The sequence below is a fragment of the Corythoichthys intestinalis genome, chromosome 9 (genome assembly GCF_030265065.1).
Source record: "Corythoichthys intestinalis isolate RoL2023-P3 chromosome 9, ASM3026506v1, whole genome shotgun sequence".
In the NCBI taxonomy this organism is placed as follows: Eukaryota; Metazoa; Chordata; class Actinopteri; order Syngnathiformes; family Syngnathidae; genus Corythoichthys; species Corythoichthys intestinalis.
The window spans coordinates 10,381,871-10,406,413 of NC_080403.1; the positions used below are offsets into that span (position 1 = coordinate 10,381,871).

At 39.9% G+C, this 24,543-nt stretch overlaps 1 protein-coding gene across 10 annotated transcripts in view; it reads left to right on the forward strand.

Annotated features, from left to right (window-relative positions):
• cacna1da (calcium channel, voltage-dependent, L type, alpha 1D subunit, a) overlaps positions 1 to 24,543 on the forward strand; it is a 216,684-nt gene that overhangs the window by 3,044 nt on the left and 189,097 nt on the right. For 9 of the 10 annotated variants that reach the window (XM_057846663.1, XM_057846661.1, XM_057846664.1 and 6 more), the window contains exons 1-2: positions 11,516 to 11,701; positions 23,746 to 24,217. In XM_057846663.1, coding sequence (XP_057702646.1) covers positions 23,892 to 24,217 — 326 coding nt within the window. In that variant the 5' untranslated portion in view covers positions 11,516 to 11,701; positions 23,746 to 23,891. Of the gene's footprint in view, positions 1 to 11,515; positions 11,702 to 23,745; positions 24,218 to 24,543 lie in introns of those variants that run through there. The other variant, XM_057846662.1, reaches the window with a different exon arrangement.

A 24,543-nucleotide genomic window follows, 5' to 3' on the forward strand; every position in this document is an offset into this window, starting at 1 on the left:
TACGGGGTACCGAGCTGTTTGGTAAGGGCTGTTTGGTCCCTGTACGACCGGTGTCAGAGTCTGGTCCGCATTGCCGGCAGTAAGTCGAATTCCCAGTGAGGATTGGACTCCGCCAAGGCTGCCCTTTGTCACCGATTCTGTTCATAATTTTTATGGACAGAATTTCTAGGCGCAGCCGAAGCGTTGAGGGTGTCCGGTTTGGTGGCCTCAGCATTGCATCTCTGCTTTTTGCAGATGATGTGGTGCTGTTGGCTTCATCAAGCCGCGACCTCCAACTCTCACTGGGGCGGCAGCCGAGGGTGAAGCGGTTGGGATGAAGATCAGCACCTCCAAATCCGAGACCATGGTCCTCAGCCGGAAAAGGGTGGCATGCCCTCTCCGGGTCGGGGATGAGATCCTGCCCCAAGTGGAGGAGTTCAAGTATCTTGGGGTCTTGTTCACGAGTGACGGTCGGAGGGAGCGGGAGATTGACAGGCGGATCGGTGCAGCGTCTGCAGTGATGCGGACTCTGCACCGGTCTGTTGTGGTGAAGAAGGAGCTGAGCCAAAAGGCGAAGCTCTCAATTTACTAGTCGATCTATGTTCCTACCCTCGCCTATGGTCACGAGTTTTTGGTCGTGACCGAAAGAACAAGATCCCTAGATACAAGCGGCCGAAATGAGTTTTCTCCACAGGGTGTCCGGGCTCTCCCTTAGAGATAGGGTGAGAAGCCCGGTCATCCAGAAGGGGCTCGGTGTCGAGCCGCTACTCCTCCGCGTTGAAAGGAGCCAGTTGAGGTGGCTCGGGCATCTGGTTCGGATGACTCCTGGACGCCTCCCTGGAGAGGTGTTCAGGGCATGTCCCACCTGCGGGAGGCCCCAGGGTCGACCCAGGACACGCTGGAGAGAGTATGTCACTCGGCTTGCCTGGGAACGCCTTGTTATCCCGCCGGAGGAGCTGGCTGAAGTGGCTGGGGAGAGGGAAGTCTGGGCTTCCCTGCTAAAGCTGCTGCCCCCGCGACCCGACCCCGGACTAAGCGGAAGATAATGGATGGATGGATGGATGGATGGATGGATGGATGGATGGATGGATGGATGGATGGATGGATGGATGGATGGATGGATGGATGGATGGATGGATGGATGGATGGATGGATGGATGGATGGATGGATGGATGGATGGATACAGCTGCATATACAGTGGGGAAAATAAGTATTTAGTCAACCACTAATTGTGCAAGTTCTCCTACTTGAAAAGATTAGAGAGGCCTGTAATTGTCAACATGGGTAAACCTAAACCATGAGAGACAGAATGTGGAAAAAAAACTGAAAATCACATTGTTTGATTTTTAAAGAATTTATTTCCAAATAAGAGTGGGAAAAAAGTATTTGGTCACCTACAAACAAGCAAGATTTCTGGCTGTCAAAGAGTTCTAACTTCTTCTAACGAGGTCTAACGAGGTTGAATAAGGCTCCGCTCGTTACCTGTATTAATGGCACCTGTTTTAACTAGGGCTGTCAAACGATTAAAATTTTTAATCGAGTTAATTACAGCTTAAAAATTAATTAATCGTAATTAATCGCAATTAATCGCAGTTCAAACCGTCTATAAAATATGCCATATTTTTCTGTAAATTATATATATATTCTGTAAAATAAATTGTTGGAATGGAAAGATAAGACACAAGATGGATATATACATTCAACATACGGTACAAAAGGACTGTAGTGGGCATTTCACTCTACTGTCATTTAAATCTGTCTATGCTGTCCTCACTCCGAAGCGTCTACTTTTTCCAAAGCTAGACAGCTAGTGAACGACGCCTTAATAACTAGACTTCTTCCTTTTTCATCTGATTTATTAATAAAATGGCCTCAAACCATTGTCCTCTTTAGACCGTCGTAAAACTACCAAAAAAAAGTACACAAGCATTGCATTAGCAACAACGTTAGCTTAGCACGCTATACAGGTTCACTAAACATAAACAAAAAGCGTCTCATACAAAAAATATAACATTTCGCTTACTAACATAATATGTACATTCTTTACAACAACCATACTTACGGACAGATCTTGTCCAAGGATCATATACGCACAACATTATCAGCCCGAGACGTCGTGCAACCATAATGAACTGGAAAGAAAACAATAAACCATGTCGCAAAGCGACCACAAGAGTTCGCTGTTGGACAGCACAAAAAGTCTTGCTGTAAAACTTACCAAAAGGCAGAATACTTTCTGAGCGGGACATGTGCGTTAATTGCGTCAAATATTTTAACGTGATTAATTTAAAAAATTAATTACCGCGCGTTAACGCGATAATTTTGACAGCCCTAGTTTTAACTCATTATTGGTATAAAAGACACCTGTCCACAATCTCAGTCAGTCACACTCCAAACTCCACTATGGCCAAGACCAAAGAGCTGTCGAAGGACACCAGAGACAAAATTGCAGACCTGCACCAGGCTGGGAAGACTGAATCTGCAATAGGTAAAACGCTTGGTGTAAAGAAATCAACTGTGGGAGCAATTATTAGAAAATGGAAGACATACAAGACCACTGATAATCTCCCTGGATCTGGGGCTTCATGCAAGACCTCACCCTGTGGCATCAAAATAATAACAAGAACGGTGAGCAAAAATCCCAGAACCACCCGGGGGGACCTAGTGAATGACCTACAGAAAGCTTGGACCACAGTAACAAGGGCTACTATCAGTAACACAATGCACCGTCAGGGACTCAAATCCTGCACTTCCAGAGGTGTCCCCCTGCTGAAGAAGTAAACATCCAGGCCCGTTTGCGGTTCGCTAGAGAACATTTGGACGATCCAGAAGAGGACTGGGAGAGTGTGTTATGGTCAGATGAAACCAAAATAGAACTTTTTGGTAGAAACACAGGTTCTCGTGTTTGGAGGAGAAAGAATACTGAATTGCATCCAAAGAACACCATACCCACTGTGAAGCATGGGGGTGGAAACATCATGCTTTGGGGCTGTTTTTCTGCAAAGGGACCAGGACGACTGATCTGTGTAAAGGAAAGAATGAATGGGGCCATGTATTGAGAGATTTTTAGTGAAAATTTCCTTCCATCAGCAAGGGCGTTGAAGTTGATACGTGGCTGGGTCTTTTAGTATGAAAATGATCCCAAACACACAGCCAGGGCAACAAAGGAGTGGCTTCGTAAGAAGCATTTCAAGGTCCTGGAGTGGCCTAGCCAGTCTCTAAAGCTCAACCCCATACAAAATCTGTGGAGGGAGTTGAAAGTCCGTATTGCCCAAGGTTTACACATGTTGACAATTACAGGCCTCTCTAATATTTTCAAGTGGGAGAACTTGCACAAATAGTGGTTGACTAAATCCCTATTTGCCCCACTGTAAGTATTTGAACACTTGAGAAAAAACGAATGTTAATATTTGGTACAGTAGCCTTTGTTTGCAATTACAGAGGTCAAACCATTCCTGTAGTTTTTCCACCAGGTTTGCATACACTGCAGGAGGGCCCTTGGCCCACTCCTCCACACACATCCTCTCTAGATCAGTCAGGTTTCTGGGTTGTCACTGAGAAACACGGAGTTTGAGCTCCCTCCAAAGGTTTTCCATTGGGTTTGGGTCTGAAGATTGGCTAGGCCGTGCTAGAACATTGTTATGCTTCTTACAGAGCCATTCCTCGGTTTTCCTGGCTACGTGCTTTAGGTCATTGTCATTTTGGAAGACCCAGCCACGACCCATCTTCTATGCTCTGACTGGGGAAAGGAGGTTGTTCGATAAAATCTCACAATACAGGGCCCCAGTCATGCTCTCTTTAATAGAGTGCACTCGTCCTGTCCCATGCACAGAAAAATACCCCCGAGGCATGATGCTACCACCCCCATGCTTCACAATAGGGATGGTGTTCTTGGGATAGTACTCATCATTCTTCTTCCTCCAAACACGATTAGTGGAATTATGACCAAAAGGTTCTATTTTGCTCTCATCTGACCATAAAACTTGCTCCCATGACTCCTCTGCATCATCCAAATGGTCATAGGCAAACTTAAGTCGGGCCTTTCCATTTGCTGGTTTAAGCAGGGGAACCTTCCGTGCCATTCATGATTAGTGTATTACTAACAGTAACCTTGGAAACGGTGGTCCCAGCTCTTTTCATTTTCATTTCATTGTCATTGACCAACTCCTGTCATGTAGTTCTGGGATGATTGTTCACCTTTTTTAGGATCCTTGAGACCCCATGAGGTGATATCTTACATGGGGCTCCACTCCCATCGAGATTGACCGTCAAGTTTAGCTTCTTCCATTTTCTAGTGATTGCTACAACAGAAGACCTTTTTTCTCCAAGCTGCTTTGTAATTCCTCCTTAACCTTTTCCAGCCTTGTGGAGATTTAGAATTTTGTCTCTTGTGTCTTTGGACAGCTTTTCGCTTGGCCATGTTACAGGTTTGAGTATTGCTGATTGTATGGGGTGGACATGTGTCATTATGCAGCTATTGACCTCAAATAAGTGCATCTGATTCAGGATAATACATTGAGTGGAGGTGGATTTTTAATAGGCGGGCTCACAAGTCTTTCAGGGTCATAATTGTAGCTGATAGACAGGTGTTCAAATACTTATTTGCAGCTGAATCACAAAAATAAATTGTTTGAAAATCACGCATTGTGATTTCTGGATTTTTCTTTTTAGATTGTCTCTCTCACGGTGGACATGCACCTACAATGAAAATTTCAGACTCCTCCATGATTTCTAAGTGGGAGAACTTGCAAAATAGCAGGGTGTTTAAATACTTATTTTCATCACTGTAAATTCAACAGTTTTGATTTTGTTCATGTTAGAACGGCTCGCTCTGTCATATCTTAAAGCTAGTATGACTTGAGCTACGTTAGATGATTAGACTCCTCTTTGCTGCTTTAACTTCCCACTTTGAGGTTTTAATGTCCTCTCAAGCTTCCTCCCAGCTTTTACTCCTAACCATTTTGAGCCGAAGTTCAGAAATTCACAAAATGATAAGGACATAACACAAAGAAGAACTATGGTAATCTACACTGTTTTTAGCTTGGCTGAAAACAGAGTATAATGGTCAGGATGTCATTTTGGAAAGACAGCCTCCTTGCTTCAAGGGAAACGTGAAGCTATTTTGCTGGTATTAAAGTGTGCCTCCAGAGGTCAGCTGAAAAAGAGAAAAATTGTCTTTGATAAATATATGGTGTTAAGATTTGTGTATTTGTGTCTCGTCCTGTCCTGTATTTGCCAAATTATCATCCTGGTCAATTTTATGCACGAAGTCATATAACCAACAAATGTGACATCAAGTCGTTAACTGTGCTTCCCACGTACCCCACCAGTTGCATTTGAATGATACACCGGATCATTGTTATCGGCGGACAGAAAGTTCCAGCAGGCTTTTAAGAAGAACTTTAATCCAATGAGCGTAGCACAAACAGGTTTGGTTGCAGTATTTCTTGATAAAACGTTTTTCTTCAGCTGATCAGGTGAGGTATACTTTAAATCAGTTAATTAGGTAGATATTAGGTTAAAGTCTTATCCAGGAATGAAATCAAAAATACAATATTTATGAGATATTTAAAATCTTGATAATAATATAGAATGTAATATAAAATATGATTGTGTGAATTGGAGTGGTTGTTTGTCTATATTTGACTTGCAATTCAAAGGTGACCAGTCGTGTGTAAAATGGACAAATTGAAATTGGTCAGACAGATTTCACATTATTATGATTATTATTTTTTTAAAGCATGTGATGCAAGCAAAGCATGCCGTAGGACATCTGAATATTAAGTTATTTGCAGCCATTGACAGCGATGGACATCCAAATCCATCTGGACTCAGAGTTCTAAATAGTCTGGACGTCTGTGCCTGTCAATGGCACTGAATGATGATCATTTACTGCTTCCCCCTCTCAATCCAAATGGATTGAACGTCTACCTCTGTCAATGGCAGCAATGAACTGATTGATATATATTCATTTTTCTATGTATGTATTTCAGTTTGCCACTTGTTGCTCAATTACTATAAACACACTCACTCTCAAAAACAAAAATAGTGTTTGTTTAGGAAAAATACGTTTGTATTTATAATCATTTGTCATCAGACGTGAACATATTAATGTAACATTCTTTGAACAAACTTTTAAAACAGGCATCCGTAGTGTGTCGAACGATGACAAAACGGCTGAATAAAGCAAGTTAAAGTGCTCTCATCCCTCTATCAATATTTTACATGTTGCACATGAATGAATCTAAAACACTGTACTGTATGGAAAGAAAAAAAGATGTGACATACTGTTTTAGCAATATTTAGCTCGCCCAAACTACTTTTCGGACCTAGTCTGCATCATTTTCCATACATCACATGTCCTTACAGCAAACACATTATCGGCCCCTTGCACAAATAACTTGTATGACCACAGTGAACTGTTAGTGTCCTAATAATTAAAAAAAAAAAAAAAAAAAAAGAAACTTTCTGTATGCATCTCGTTGTGGCAGTCAGAATTGTGTTCTCACTGCCAGAAGAACTGAAATAATTTGTGAATGGCGTCGTTTCTACGTGTTTCTGCTCCTTATGCCTTTAGTTGTTAAGTCCTTCAGTGGGTTGCTGCCAACCTCTGCTGCTCATTGTCACCTGCTGACACTTGCTGCTATCAAGACTTGGATTTGAAGTTCTTCTTTTATAGTTCTTTCTAGAATAATAAGTAGGGCTGTCAAACGATTAAAATTTTTAATCGAGTTAATTACAGCTTAAAAATTAATTAATCGTAATTAATCGCAATTAATCGCAATTCAAACCGTCTATAAAATATGCCATATTTTTCTGTAAATTATTGTTGGAATGGAAAAATAAGACACAAGATGGATATATACATTCAACATGCAGTACATAAGGACTGTAGTGGGCATTTCACTCTACTGTCATTTAAATCTGTCTATGCTGTCCTCACTCCGAAGCGTCTACTTTTCACAAAGCTAGTGAACGACGCCTTAATAATCAGACTTCTTCCTTTTTCATCTGATTTATTAATAAAATGGCCTCAAACCATAGACCGTCATAAAACTACAAAAAAAAGGTACACAAGCATTGCATTAGCAACAACGTTAGCTTAGCACGCTATACAGGTTCACTAAACATAAACAAAAAGCGTCTCATACAAAAAATATAACATTTCGCTTATTAACATAATATGTACATTCTTTACAACAACCATAATTACGGACAAATCTTGTCCAAGGATCATATAAGCACAACATTACCACGTAGGCGTCAGCCCGAGACATCGTGCAGCCATATTGAACTGGCAAGAAAGCAATAAACCATGTCGCAAAGCGACCACAAGAGTTCGCTGTTAGACAGCACAAAAACCTTGCTGTAAAACTTACCAAAAGGCAGAATACTGTCTGAGCGGGACATGTGCGTTAATTGCGTCAAATATTTTAACATGGTTAATTAAAAAATTTAATTACCGCACGTTAACGCAATAATTTTGACAGCCCTAATAATAAGTATTTAAAATACTAGTAAGCCCCAGTGGAACCTAACTCTATCATTTAATCATATTTTCATCTATAATTTTTCATGAGCTGAACCAAAGCTCTGTGACATTTTCTGTATACACAAAATGCCCATTCTTTCCAAATATACAGTTCATAAAGCTATCCAATCGGTGTTTCTAAGTTTCAATAAAATAGACAGTTACAACTTGGGCTACGCACAATAACAATAAAAATGTCAGTATAAGGCCGAATTCAAATTTTTAAAGTATGTCTTATTCTCGGGTGGCATGGTGGTAGAGTGGTTAGCACGTCCACCTCACAGTTCGAAAATCAAGGGTTCCAGTCTTCCTGTGTTGAGTTTGGATGTTCTCCTCGGGCCTGCATGATTCGACATGGGTGCCCTGCAACTGGCTGACAACCAATTTAAGGTGTACTCGGCTTACTGTCCATAGTTAGCTGGGATAGACCCCAGCACCCTCATGCGGATAGGTGGAATGGAAGATGAATGAAACCTATTGAGTTCAGCCTGAAGTACATCAGAATTGGCATTCATTCAAAAAAAGCCACAGAGCTTTGAGTTCAGCTGATTTTTTATCAATTCATTTTTAAATGGAAAATAAGTGTTGCATTTATATTTACTGCGTCCTAGATGAACCAGTGGCAGAGTGCACCCTTGACTGGTCACCAGTCAATCACAGGGGACATACTCACAAACAATCAATAAACCTAACAACTTGCATATAATTTAAAATGTGAGAAGCTAAAACGTGAATATGCACACCAAATGGAGATTTTAATCAATAATCTTATGACTGTGAGGCAGACGTGCAGACAGCAAAAGCACAATATCACCCAGAACTGTCTAGTCAATAGGAATTAAAAAAAAAAAGTAATTCAATTAGTGACGTCCATTGGTTGAAATATTGTTGTCTGCATATCAACATGAAGATTTATTTTGACCGCGATTGGCTGTCAACCTGTTCAGAGTGTACCCTACCTCCTGCCCATAATCAGCTAGGATAGGGTCCAGCACCACTGTTACTCATGAAGTGAAGCAGCACAGATGGATGGAATGCATATGTGTCAGGACTGGGGAAAGAAGCCTAAGTGCAAGAAGAAAAACCCTGTGTACCCCCATGTAGTAAATGTAAAAACAGGAATCCCAAAGAGCCGAGATTCAAACGACGTTCCTTAGACTTTTAAAGCAGACATGCTTACCACAAGGGTTCAAGCTCAGACCCCAGAGTTTGCATGCTCTCCTTGTGCCTGCGCAGGTTTTCTCTGGATACCCCGGTTTCCTACCACATCCCAAAAACATGCATGGTAGGCTGATTAGACACCCCAAATTCTCCATTGGTGCGATTATGAGTGTGAAATCTTGTTTGACTACTTTATACAGTATGCGCCCTGCGATTAGATGGCAACCAGTAATGGGTGTACCCCACTTCCTACTCATAGTTAGCTGAGATACACTCGAGCACACCTGTGACCCTAATGAGGATAAGCGGTACGGAAGGTGAATGCATAAATGATATGCTTACCATTAGGCCACAGTTTTCCATTTCTATCAATTGCTATCCCCAGGTGACCTAGGTGGGTAGAATAGCAAAACGTTTTACTCAAGTAAGAGTACTGTTACTTCAAAATAATATTACTCAAGTACAGGTTAAAAAAGTATTTGGTCAAAAGAATACTTAAGTAATGAGGAACATTGTGAGTAGTTATACAAATGAACTGTTATTATTATACTGTACTATAACATATTACATAACAACATTAAGCCAAAGAAATACAAAGTTATACAAATGAACTGTTATTATTATACTGTACTATAACATATTACATAACAACATTAAGCCAAAGAAAAAAAAAAACCGAGAGAAAAAAATCTACTTATTTATTCTTCCAAAGAGCATGAGTCCCTTTGAGTGGAGAAAACATATTTTCTATTATCAAACTGAAAGGATCATATCTCCGGTTTTCCGTGGTCAGTCGGTGCCAAATAAAAACTTGGAGAGGGATTAGAATCTGGGCTTTCGAGTCATGGTGATGGCGGCGCTCTATGTCAAATACCTAATTATTTATGGTGCTTTAAAGACACCACTTGATTGAACAGGCCAGCGTGATTTTAGAATGGCAAGCTTGAGTCTGATTGGTATAATGGAGTCATGCGATTATTGTTGCGACGTCTCATTGGTGAAACTGGTTGAGTCACTGTTGGTATCTCTGGCAAAAAAAAAAAAATGAAGTAAAAGCTAATATGTAGAATAAAAAGAATAATGTAAATTATAATTACGTGTCAGCCTGTGTTGACGTGGACTCGTGGAGTATAGATTTATACGCCAGCCACTTGATTGACCAAAATGAGGTGAAAGTACAAATTATTTTACATTTGCCGAATGCAGAAGAACTGACACGGATTTTGTTGTTACAAGGAAATACTAAAAGGTATATACTGTACATATACTTGTGCAGGTACTGGAATCTTCGGCGCTTCCTGATGACGTTTCCATCTGCTGCCATAGAGTCAATAATATAGGATAATACTTTACTTCTGGTCATCCTATGCCACTTCTTTATGTTGTCTTCCCATGTCAAGATGGCAGAAGGATGCGGTATTTTAAAATCGTGTTTTTTCAGGGGTTTTAGTGGGTGATGCCACTCCAGCGCCATTGAAGTCAATGGTAAAAAAAATTAAAATGGAAGTTGTAGGCAGACATAAGGAAGTAAAGTGGAATTACCAGGGAAAGTTGTCTATAGGATATGGCGGAAAACACAGACAAGACTGAAAAAGCAGTTTCTGCTCTTGCACCCCTCTTTAAAATAAACTGCTGTATTTTAAGCCAAAAGAACTGTTGTGTTTGATAGAACAATGTGTCTATATGCAGCCATAGCAGATTCATGGCGCATTAAGCGCCCAAACTATTTTTAATTTGTCCGTTTTACCCTGGAAACCCCCATCTAAAGACGTCGCGCAATCCAACCATGAAAAGAAGGTAAGTAATTATACATATTATTCAAGATGTCTGTAATTTTTAGCTTGGAATCATTCATTGATGTCTAACATTTCGTTTGAAAAAAAGACTTTATCTACCTCATAACTATCGCTTAATTGTATTTTTTTTGTCACTGTCGCATTTCCCCCGATAAGTTAGATGATAAATTATCGATCCAAACAAAGAAAAAAAAAGTTTAAAAGGGTAAATATATGAAAAAGAACATCTCAACCTCTCCTTGAGGTCTGCGATTTCTGCATCGCGACCCTTGTTATATTACCATGTTTCACCCATAAAGTCCCTATAAATTCCGGTTGGGGCCATTCACATCTGTGTTTGACATTAGGTGATACATGCTACGTGGAGTTTTTGGATCGACACAAGGTAAGTACGCGATAATATCTCGAAATCATGACGTCTTTAATTATGCTCTCACCTCCGGTTAGGGTTTCGCTGTTTTAATAAATAAATAAATTAATTTATTTTTTTAAATAATGCCCTCCTGTTCAAAAAATTTTCCACCGGAAAATTGAGATTTTAAGCTTTCCAATAATGTATAACACATGCATATAGGACAATTTTGAAATTTGGCCAGACTGGGGGTCTCAGGGCGGAACTTCAAGTCACCTGAGTGTTTTCTGCCATATACTCTATTTTGACTGTGGAACAAAAGTTGGTGATCTCGAGTTTTGAAATGTACGAGTTTTCAGAATACTAAGGCCAATGAGTTAACTCGTACTTCATTAAAAATAAAACAAAATGAAATAAAATAAATAAAAATTACAATTCGTTGTTTGCGAGACAACAAATGAAAATTTTGAGTTCAAGGTAAAATAGCTTCTCTACTCTGTCCCCTTTCTTTTGGGGGCACATAGATATTGGTGAATTTAACGACTTATATATTGGGTCAAGGTCAGGTTTTATGGCTGTTTTAGCTGTTGTGGGACAAAAAGGGAGGAGTGAGTGTTTGATCGAGCGCGTGTGACGAGCACAGCACACGCAGCCAGTGGACGCGGATGCTCTGTTTGGTTGGCCGCATCTCTCCACTTGCACTAGCACCATGGGAGAGCTTCATTAGTGCTCAGCCTCTTCGTATCTCTTCCCTGTCCCGCTTATTACCACAGGAGCAGATGAATTTCAAAGCATCGTTTGAGAGGACACAGCCAGCCCTCCAAAGCGTTGGAGCAGCGATACCAAGCGGCTAAAATCTCCTGTTTAACCCCCCCAAAAAGGTCCGGTGAGCTCTCTTCTAGTCTGAATGTAGCTTCTATAGCATAGCATCATTTTTTTTTTTTTTTTTGCCTTCACATATGCATGCGAGGCATGTTTGCGTGCGCGCGTTCTCGTTCTTTTATCATATTGCCAAAGCAAAGAGGACAGCCTTTATTGATAGCCAATTTCCTCTCGACGAGTGTGTGTGGACATGGATGAGCTTCACTACCATGTCATCCACAATAAATCCATTTTAGTGGCCAGGCTCGATACCTTCCCCCTTTTTCAATATACACCAAACCCGCTCAGGTTGTCTGTGGTCATGTGGAGTCCACATTATTATCTGAAGCTCGCGTGCGCATGTGTATGCGCGACATATCAAATGAGATTTTTCTTTTAATTTTTTTGGAGCCAGCTTTGTCCTACCTTGTCATGCTTCAAGGATAAACGATAGAAGGCTGTGTTTTATCTGGCAATGATTGTGAACGTGCTCTAGCGACGCTGTAGTATAACATACAGTGCTTTATGTGATAGCTTCCTTTTGTATGATTGTTCCATAATAGCAACATACTGCAAAATGGGTGGTGATGAGATGTTCTTTGTAAACTGTGTAATTTAGCATGACAATACGGATCACATGTGAGTGTTCCACTGGTTTATGTAGATTGAGTCTAAGGGGAGCATAGCTGCAATGTGACCTTTTCCTCTTCCTTGCTCCGCTCTGGGGCCTGCTTGTAGTTCAAGGACTTGGTAACAAAAGTGAGGAGACCAATAGATGCTTCACATGGCATGTTTGCCTGCGCTTCGATTGAGGCCCATGTATTTTAGAATATATATTCAGAATATGTTTTCTATCTTTCTACGAAAGATTTCTTAATCTGAAATTGCAGCTAAATAGTAGGTCATTGGTTCTAAAACTGGACTCCTTGTTGTTGTTGTTGTTGTTAGTATTATTTCCATTACAAAAAGGTGCAGACCTTCATATTGGCTCTGGCACATCAATAAAATGAATTTATAAAACCATTTCACAGGGATTAGCAGGTTTCTTCTCTCAAGCATTAGGAACCACAGAAGCATTTCGAAAATAAAAACCACAATAATGGATTATAGGAGTGGGAACCTCTTGGTACCTCACGATACGATACCATTTGCGATACAAAGCTCATGATAACGATAATCTGACGATATGGCTATTAGAGCTGAAACGAATACTCGAGCAACTTGAGTAACTCGAGTTTAAAAACTTATCCGAGTAATTTTATTCAGCTCGAGTAATCGTTTAATTTTGACAGCTGTAAGCATCACATTTTGCTACTTTTAATGCGGGACAACGCGCTGATGTCAGAAAAAAAAAAAAAAAAAACCTTACTGCAGCCGACAGTCGCTACAAACGACGGCGACGTTGCTAAAAACTAGCCCGCATGATGCTACGGTGGTAGCAGGTAGAGTCTGCGTCTCATAGAGATCACATGTATGTTGAACTAGATGCGAAATGACAGAGTATGTTGCGTTAGTAAACAGCCGCCATCTTAAAGCAGTAAACTTCTAAGCGCTAATAAATAAGATTAAGGTTACTGTTACTCGCTCACGTAACGTTAGCCCTGCTGACGGCTAAATTTCTATTAATTATAACCACTGTCGATGCATGGCTAACGTGTCTTACACACAGGCTTTATTTAATCTGTGAAAACAGCGCTGTAGAGTGATGAGGGTGTAAAATAAAAACTTAATAATGCTAACTGTCAATTTTAGCTCAGTAGTCATTGCTGGATAAAACACCAAGTAGCACTGGTCCCTAATGTGCTCCAATACAGCAGGTATCATACATTTATTTTGAACACTGCAAAAACTGAAAATCCTATCAGGGCTTATACACTCACCGGCCACTTTATTAGGTACACCATGCTAGTAACGGGTTGGACCCGCTTTTGCCTTCAGAACTGCATCAATTCTTCGTGGCATAGTTTCAACAAGGTGCTGGAAACGTTCCTCAGAGAGTTTGGTCCATATTGACATGATGGCATCACACAGTTGGTGCAGATTTGTTAGCTGCACATCCATGATGCGAATCTCCCGTTTCACCACATCCCAAAGATGCTCAATTGGATTGAGATTTGGTGACTGCGGAGGCCATTTGAGTACAGTGAACTCATTGTCATGTTCAAGAAACCAGTCTGAGATGATTCCAGCTTTATGACAAGGCGCATTATCCTGCTGAAAGTAGCCATCAGAAGTTGGGTACATCGTGGTCATAAAGGGATGGACATGGTCAGCAACAATACTCAGGTAGGCTGTGGCGTTCCAACGATGCTCAATTGGTACCAAGGGGCCCAAAGAGTGCCAAGAAAATATTCCCCACAACATTACACCACCACCACCAGCCTGAACCGTTGATACAAGGCAGGATAGATTCATGCTTTCATGTTGTTGACGCCAAATTCTGACCCTACCATCCGAAAGTTTTTCTAATCTTCTATTGTCCAATTTCGATGAGCTTGTGCAAATTGTAGCCTCTGTTTCCTGTTCTTTGCTGAAAGGAGGGGCACCCGGCGTGGTCTTCTGCTGCTGTAGCCCATCTGCCTCAAAGTTCGACATACTGTGCGTTCAGAGATGCTCTTCTGCCTACCTTGGTTGTAACAGGTGGTTATTTGAGTCACTGTTGCCTTTCTATCAGCTTGAACCAGTCTGGCCATTCTCCTCTGACCTCTGGCATCAACAAGGCATTTCCGCCCACAGAACTGCCGCTCACTGGATATTTTTTCTTTTTCGGACCATTCTCTGTAAACCCTAGAGATGGTTGTGCGTGAAAATCACAGTAGATCAGCAGTTTCTGAAATACTCAGACCAGCCCTTCTGGCACCAACAACCATGCCACGTTCAAAGTCACTCAAATCACCTTTCTTCCCCATACTGATGCTCGGTCTGAATTGCTGGAGATTGTGTTAAACCATGTCTACATGCCTAAATGCACTGAGTTGTCGCCATGTGATTGGCTGATTAGAAATTAAGTGTTAACGAGCAGTTGTACAGGTGTACCTAATAAAGTGGCTGGTGAGTGTATATGTGTATATATATATATATATATATATATATATATATATATATATATATATATATATATATATTTGTTTTTTATGAGATCTAAAGGTTTTTTGAGTGAAAGCAGTGAATTACCGATAATCTTTTTTAAAATTCTAGTTACATCTGAGATTCAATTGTTGGCTGTTTTTAACAATGTACATTGAAAATAAAGACATTGATTGACTGAAAATGGTTCAATATTAGATAAAATGTCTTGTTTTCTCATGTATATTTATAATTGCTCTTCACCTAAAAATATATGTTTTATCCGATTACTCGATTAATCGATAGAATTTTCAGTCGATTACTCGATTACTAAAATATTCGATAGCTGCAGCCCTAAAGGCGATACAACGATTATCCATACATTGGTCATGAAATCATTCTAGGATATTCTACAAACAAATAATAAACAGAAAAACAAGCTTCTGCTGTGAATTGGAATGAGTTTATCACTAGTAGACGTCCAATCCATTTGAACTGGGAGGGTCATTCGCTGCCATCCCTCCCACTTCAAACGGATTGAACGTCTATGGCTGTCAGGACCAGCCATTGCCAGACAATGATGTAATTTTGGGCTATTTAAGGTCATTTTCCTGTTGATTTTCAGTTATTTCCTGTTGATTTTGGGGTATTTTATGGGTCACTTCCTGTTTATTTTGAGTTACAGAACAGGAAGTGACCTGGGAATCACCAAAATGAATAGTTTTCAACAAGACTCAATAGGAAAACTCAACAAACTCAACAGGAAATGACTTTTAATGCCCTGTAAATCGGACAGAATGACTGTGAATGCTCTGGTTTCGAATGAACGAACGTTCCCAGTCTAATATGATTCGGCGTCGTGCACCGTCAAGGCAGCCTTAGAGTTAACTGAGACACTGTTATGGTGGAAGATTTTGGTAGCAACTTGTACGTTCCTTTTAGACAGTAACACATTTTTAAAACTATATTCCAATTCTTGGCAGGAGAATATCGATAACCTTTTGTGATACAAATTATCACGATATATCACCATTTCGATATTTTGTCACACCCCTAATGGATAAGCAAAGATAAGTGTTATTAAATCATCCTTTCATCCATCCATCCGTCCGTCCGTCCGTCCATCCATCCATCCATCTATCCATCCATCCATCCGTTTTAAAACACACTTATCTTAGTCAGGGTTGCATGGTACTGGAGTTTATCCCAGTTGACTTTGGGCTAAAAGTTGGCTACATCTTAATCTGGTCGCCAGTCAGTTGCAGGGCTTTCACTGCATCACTGAGTGAGAATTAATCCTGTGCTGTGCTTTTTATATAAATGATCCTCCCAATTTATATAAATTAATATATGTATGTATGTATGCATGTATGTATGTATGTATGCAAATATGGCAGAAAACACAGACAAAGCTGAAAGAGCAGTTTCTGCTCTTGCACCCCTCTTTAAAATAAACTGCTCTATTTTAAGCCAAAAGAACTGTTGTGTTTGATAGAGCAATATGTCTGTATCAGTGGTTCTTAACCTGGGTTCGATCGAAGCTTAGGGGTTCGATGAGTCGATCTCAGGGATTTGGTGGAGCCTCTGCCGCTTAGGTCAAGACACACCGACTCATCATGTCTATACGAATGGCATGTCTCTTCTGGCTATCACTGGCTACAGATGATCATGTGACATTGCCTGGCCAAAATGCTGTGAAGAATTTAGTGCACTCAGGAGTGATCCAACATGTGAATGTAATCGTAGGACGTTGTGTAATTACTTTTTACATATTTTAATCCATACCAACGATGTCGAGCAAAAAAGACTGTGGTCGGACGGATATGTACAATAAGGATTTTCATGTATCACGGAACGGGACAGGAGTCAGTGTCCTACCTGCATGATTTGCAATGCCAAAATGAGCAACTCTAGCCTCGCATCAGCAAAACTAAAGGAACACTTCTAGAAGCTGCATGGAGATGGGTAATATATAATCACAACGCTTGCTGAATTCAAGGTGAAGACAGCCAGATTCGATGATTAGTCCACTCTGCCTTCTTTTGGATTTGTATCCATTAACAAACTGGTCCTACAGCATCATATGAAGTTGCGTACCTAATCGCAAATGAGGGATGTAATCTTTTTGGAGTTCACACACTATGTTGGTTTTCTTCTGCACGGTTCATCTTGTGCAGCAGGAGAAAAACGATGTCTTGAATTTTGAAAAAAAAAAAAAAAAATTACACTAAAGTAGGGTTTGGTTACTGGATACGCATATGAAACTGGTGGGGTTAGGTTGTTCCTACAAAGTTAAAAACCACTGGTCTATATGCTGCCAAAGCAGTTTCATGGCGCATTATGCCCCTGGATTATTTTTAATTTGTCCGTTTTAAAAAACGCTTAAAAAACACTTTAAAAAAATATTTACTCGCATATTTTAAACTTTTAAACAAATTATGTCACAATGAAAAAAATAGTATCTGTAAATAGGTCACTGATATCTAACTCATAACAATCGCTATTTTTTTTTGTTACTGTCACATTTTCCCTGATATTTTAGATGATAAATAATTGATCCAAACAAGGAAAAAAAACGTTTAAAAGAGTAAATATTTGAAATAGAAAATCTCGACCACTCCTTGATGGCTGTGATTTTGCATTTGCTTAATTTATTACCGTGTTTCACCCATAAAATCCCCACAAAGTCCAGCTGTGGTCATTCACAGCTGTGTCTTGACACTCGGTAATACTTGGTACATGGAATTTTTGGACCAAAACAAGGTAAGTACTGTACACGATAAGATCTCGTTAAAATCATGGTGTCCTTAATTGTGCTCTCTTATGCTCTCACCTCGAGTTAACGGAAAGCCACAAAAAGACATACAGTGGGGAGAACAAGTATTTGATACACAGTCAATGGGAAAACCCATTGGCAGTGTATCAAATACTTGTTCTCCCCACTGTACATTGCAGACGAATGCTAGCGCTAGAATTATGGACACAGTTGGCTGACTAGCGAGCTGTCCATTATCTTTTCGACCCTTGTTGCCGTTTGGATTGCATATTATGGGATGATGTCGATGTATTAGATATATTACATGCTTAAATAATAAAGCCTAGGTCCTAGGCTTCAAGGCTAAATACAATAGTGTTATGTACTCACATTTATATGTTCCCTTTATGCATATGGAGCATTTTATTCTCAGTATGTCGCATTCACATTCTTTAATCATAATTGAACAAATATTTTAAAAGCCCACTGCAAAAATTAAAATATTATGGTATTGGAATTTAACCCCTGAAATTCCCCTGGAAATGTTTTTTTCTTTGCACAGATTAAAATTAAGCAAAATAAAAAACTGTATGCAGAAAAATGATCATTAACTATACAGCCAACTCCCAATTTAGCCATGTTTAACACAGGGCTAAATTAAATCTACATTTACTCAAACACCAATTTCCTTTTTTATTGTACATCCACCCACATGTCTTAGTGTATGCATATTAATTATCAAAAACCTGAGTAGACAAAGGAGGGTCATCTTGAAGTGTTCGTTATTTATTATGTACCAAGATGGGTGTGCAAAACCCTTTTTTAAAAGAGAAACTTAAAGAAATTTTCAACGGTCTCAAAAATGTCTATTTTTCACTGAACTGATTTGACCTACTTTTAAAGTGTCAAAAATGCTCTCCTGTTCAATTTTTTTTCCTTCCAGAAAATAGAGATTTCAAGCTTTCCAATGATGTATCACATATGGATATAGGACAATTTTGAAATTTGGCCAAATTGGGGGTCTCAGAGCAGAACTTCAAGTCACCAGTTTTTTCCACCATATGTATATATATTTGGATGGCGTACTACGAGTGGCAAAGTGCAGTGTAAAAAGGTTTATACAGTTTAAAAAAAAAAAAAACTTTATGGCCAATATACTGTACAGTCACCATATTCTGTACTGCTGGTCCTCATTTGATTCACAGATGACCTGGGGCCAGTCTCAACTGACTATGGGAAGAAGGGTATCCCCTGTACTGGTTTGATATATACTTTGTAGACAAACTACCATAAACATTCTAATTCATACCTAAAGCCCATATTTTGTCTTTAGTGAATTTGTCTGTTTGTTTGGTATGAGGGAGGAAGCCAACATACTGTATCAGAAGTTGCATCTCTAACAACAATGAAGGGCCTGAGCTCAGATTTGAACCCAGAATATCTTGAATATGAGGCAGATGTGCTCCCCACTTGTTTACTGATCTGTCCCAAAATCTGTCAACAAACAAGTAACAAATCTGAATTGGACAGGTACTCAGCAGATCGACAAGGCTAAAAGCTCTGCATATCATTGTGATGAATCAAAAAAAAAAAAAATGTTAGTGTAAGTATATTTTATATGTTTGGCATATTATATAGAGGTGCTTAAAGGTGCTTATGAAATACAGTGCCTTGCAAAAGTATTAGGCCCCCTTGAACCTTGTAACCTTTCGCCACATTTCAGGCTTCAAACATGAAGATATAAAATTTTAATTTTTTGTCAAGAATCAACAATAAGTGGGACACAATCGTGAAGTGGAACAAAATTTATTGGATGATTTAAACTTTTCTAACAAATAAAAAACTGAAAAGTGGGGCGTGCAATATTATTCGGCCCCCTTGCGTTAATACTTTGTAGCGCCACCTTTTGCTCCAATTACAGCTGCAAGTCGCTTGGGGTATGTTTCTATCAGTTTTGCACATCGAGAGACTGACATTCTTGCCCATTCTTCCTTGCAAAACAGCTCGAGCTCAGTGAGGTTGGATGGAGAGTGTTTGTGAACAGCAGTCTTCAGCTCTTTCCACAGATTCTCGATTGTATTCAGGTCTGGACTTTGACTTGGCCATTCTAACACCTGGATACGTTTATTTTTGAACCATTCCATTGTAGATTTGGCTTTATGTTTTGGATCATTGTCCTGTTGGAAGATAAATCTAAGTCCCAGTCTCAGGTCTTGTGCAGATACAAACAGGTTTTATTCCAGAATGTTCCTGTATTTGGCTGCATCCATCTTCCCGTCAATTTTAACCATCTTCCCTGTCCCTGCTGAAGAAAAGCAGGCCCAAACCATGATGCTGCCACCACCATGTTTGACAGTGGGGATGGTGTGTTCAGGGTGATGAGCTGTGTTGCTTTTACGCCAAACATATCGTTTTGCATTGTGGCCAAAAAGTTCAATTTTGGTATCATCTGACCAGAGCACCTTCTTCCACATGTTTGGTGTGACTCCCAGGTGGCTTGTGGCAAACTTTAAACGAGACTTTTTAGGGATATCTTTGAGAAATGGCTTTCTTCTTGCCACTCTTCCATAAAGGCCAGATTTGTGCAGTGTACGACTGATTGTTGTCCTATGGACAGACTCTCCCACCTCAGCTGTAGATCTCTGCAGTTCATCCAGAGTGATCATGGGCCTCTTGGCTGCATCTCTGATCAGTTTTCTCCTTGTTTGAGAAGAAAGTTTGGAAGGACGGCCGGGTCTTGGTAGATTTGCAGTGGTCTGATGCTCCTTCCATTTCATTATGATGGCTTGCACAGTGCTCCTTGAGATGTTTAAAGCTTGGGAAATCTTTTTGTATCCAAATCCGGCTTTAAACTTCTCCACAACAGTATCTCGGACCTTGCCTGGTGTGTTCCTTGGTTTTCATAATGCTCTCTGCACTTTAAACAGAACCCTGAGACTATCACAGAGCAGGTGCATTTATACGGAGACTTGATTACACACAGGTGGATTCTATTTATCATCATCGGTCATTTAGGACAACATTGGATCATTCAAAGATCCTCACTGAACTTCTGGAGTGAGTTTGCTGCACTGAAAGTAAAGGGGCCGTATAATATTGCACGCCCCACTTTTCAGTTTTTTATTTGTTAAAAAAGTTTAAATTATCCAATAAATGTTGTTCCACTTCACGATTGTGTCCCACTTGTTGTTGATTCTTGACAAAAAAATTAAATTTCATATCTTTATGTTTGAAGCCTGAAATGTGGCGAAAGGTTGCAAGATTCAAGGGGGCCGAATACTTTTGCAAGGCACTGTATATTTTAAACCAGAGGTATGACAAATGGGAAATACTGTAGGTGGGACATATGTGAGGCGGTGTTGACTTTGGAGTGAGGCCATTTTGTGAACCCATGTGTACCTTACGTTTCACAAAATGTGTAGGCAAAATCGAAAAGGGAAAGAAAACATGGCAGTCAACAAAATAACAATGAGATTGCCTAAAATTTGTTAAAAATTTAGATTGACAGTCGAAAAGCTGCATGAATGTCCCTTGGACAAATATATATATATATAAAAAAATTGCAAGTCACATCAGCTCAATCTTTAAAGATGCATGAAAAGAACACTGTTACTACAGTCATGGAAGGTACTCTTGTTCGCTTTTCTTTCCCCACAACATGAAAAAGACAATAAATCACTGGCTTAAAGGTGACTCTGCATTGAATTCCATATTTATTTCCTCTGTAGGTAATAATTAATAGATTATTAGTAATGGTGTAATGCAACAATTTCATGATGACACTGTATGGTTTCTTTGGATAACGATACGATATTTAGAGATTGTTACAAAGTTTTCCATAATACGATTTGACTCAATGGCCTATGATCAATTTAATACAATATTATGTACACATTTAGCACAGTTTCATTTTACCTAAAGCAACATATGATACAAATGATTTTTTTTTTTTGACAATTTAGATGCTAAACATTTAAGACATTAAAATGAAATGCATCCTTTTGAACAAAATGGCATATTTTGAAGGCGACTGTTGATTGAAGTATTGCGTTTAATCGATTTGATTGGATAGTCGCTTAACCAATCAATGTATTTCTCCAGATCGATGTGTGATTACACACCTATAAGAAAACGAGTGTGCATACGTAAAAAAAACAAATCAAGCGGCTTATCAATGTGATTGGGGTCTAATGTCTTTAAGTGATGTCTTAATTGATTTGGCTTCCTGCTGTCCACTGCAAACATTTTTAGACACAGTAAACAGACTGGTCTTTCCTTGTCTCCCACTGTAATAAAAGTCAAAGCAAAAAGCCAAACGCTGCATATGCTTCGCCATATGTTCTTGTCCGAGCTCTTCATATCTTTAGTACTCTATGCTGTGTGCTCCTCTTTGGTTCAAAAATATTGCGCACACTCTGAAAATGAGAGCGTCACTGCTACCCACTGAGTGGATATGCAATTACACTTTACTCTTGTACAGCAAAAAATCATGTTTCCCCAAGGTCGCATGCGCCACCCCCAGCATCGCTCTGCGTCACCCTGGGGTGGGGCAAAATGTGATGCTTGGAGCTGGCAAAATTAAATGATTCCTCAAGGTGAATAAAATTACTCGGATCAGTTTTTAAACTCGAGTTACTCGAGTTGCCCGAGTATTCGTTTCAGCTCTAGTTCTTTTATACAAGTACATACCGTAAGATCAGATATGGCCTTATTCATGTATGAAATCCTCAGATTTTTTTGAAGACGTCTAATGAAGCGGCCGGCAAGTTTTGTCGGCAGCCGAGATGTCTAAACATCCATGATTTGACCTAAATGGTTCTTCCGTTGTGACATTAAAGGTCTTCTACCCGGTATGAACATGGAAAAACTCACTTTCTCACAGTTTTTAGACCGCAAAAAAAATCTAAGGATGCATTTGTGTGGGAGCACACGAGAGCAGAATGTTGTTTAACGCCATAATGACATGCCCGCGGGATGAAATTATAGAAAAATAAAAGGTATTTATTTAATAAAAACTTTTTATTTTTTAAGATGAACATGAAGCCTGTTTGGGCCCCCCAAAAATCCATACATTAGTTGCTCCGTTTGAAAAAGCCACAGGGATCTAATTGAAGGGGAAAAGTTGCGGCTTATAGTCGGAAGATTATAGTAGTTGTCGATGAATGTGATTGTTGATGTCGACGTGACTCGTCAACTAATCTTGGCAACCCTACTGGTAACATGGTATGTGTCGGTATGATATTCTGACAGTATGATAACCTTAAGCCAGAATATCACGGTATCACAGTATTGCAATTACGGCTCTAAAATGTGTTACTTTGAGATATTTGGGTTTAAAAAAAAAAAAAAAAAAAATCTTTTTCCATTGAACATTATTGTAATTTTTCAAAACATATTAGCAAATTGGAACATAAGTCTAATGTTAAGTTAAAATATATTTTAAAAAATAACAAAAAATTAACTGAAATATTCCAAATAAAATAAAATAAATGCAGTCCTTTAGGTCAGCTTAAACCGTCAGAACAAAAATAAATATTTTCCATAAAAAGCACGTGTATGACTCGTATCATGTTTACACGATAGACACACTCTTTCTCAACACAGACAGTTGTCAGAGAGTATAAAACACCACGTTTTACCACCCTTAAACACACTACACACGCTGGAGTTAACTCTCGTAGCTGGTGGGAAATGTTCATGACAGTGTTTACTACTAACCTTTAATTTTGTATAAATGCGAAATAATCCTGGAGGTATTGCCTCCTCAAGGGCCACCCTCCACAAACATGTTTTACATGTCGGTTGGCCCTTCTCCTCTAAGCCGCGGCTGTCTGTAACTTTTTCTGTAGCCAAAGTATTCCCATACCAGAGATTCCGTGTTCTTCGATGGGGGAAAAAGTTCAGGAGTTTCACCTCCTCCAGCCATCATGTTCAGGGCTGACTCATTGACACTGAGCAAAAACCGGTGGAGGAGGGTTGAGCCTTGCAGCTGCAAGCGAGAGATTTCTTCATGCATTTTTGGGACATAAAAAAGCTAATACCTTAGGGATGGTATGACACAAACATTTTGCAGTTTTGAAACCTTGACGTTTTCCTACCACTGTATACCTTGAACCCGGCAATCGGCACATGTCTACTAACATACCAAACATAACAAAAATGCTGATGTAGCACTCAATATATAAATCCGCCAAAGTGTAACTCAATAGAAAACATCCTAACCATTTCCTCTTTGTTTTACAGAGGCAAACTATGCCAGCAGCACCAGAGTCGCTCCCCCTGGTGACTTGCCAGCTGATTGGTCAGACCATCCTACCCCCAACTAGCGTCCCTGTCCATACTGGCAGATCCATGCTGCTGGATGCCACTCTCAGAGCCACACCTACACCATGAGCGCCAACGGGCCTACCCCAGACCCAGCCCCAGCCCCAGCCCCGGAAGCCCCTCCAACCTCGACGCCTGCCCCAGCCCCTGCTCCGGCACCTACTCCGACCCCAACCCCGGCTTCGGCACCGGCGCCAGCGGCATCAGCCGCTCCACCTGCCTCATCGACCTCGACTATCCCGGTTGGTGCGTTGGCACAGAAGAAGCGGCAGCAGTATGCCAAGAGCAAGAAACAGGGCAGTAATGCCAATAGCAGGCCGCCGAGGGCTCTGTTCTGCCTCAATCTTAACAATCCCATACGTAGGGCCTGCATCAGCCTGGTGGAGTGGAAGTATCTTTTTCTGCATAAATATTGCACTTGGTGCATGTTTGACATTTAAAATATACACATATTCACAATATTAAGAACAACTGCGTAATTTAATTAAAGAATCTAATCACACAAAAGTCAAAGACAATCTTCAGTATAAAAAGCCTCTTGTGACCAATAGATGGAGATAAAGTGAAGCAACGTTACGGTTTGAAAAAGAAATACATACAGTACAATAGTCATATCTTTATGGATAAACAGATTTTAATATACGAATAATATTTTTTTTTTTGCAATTGCAACTAGGTATTTTTCGAAATAAATACAGTTTTATAGAACACATTTTT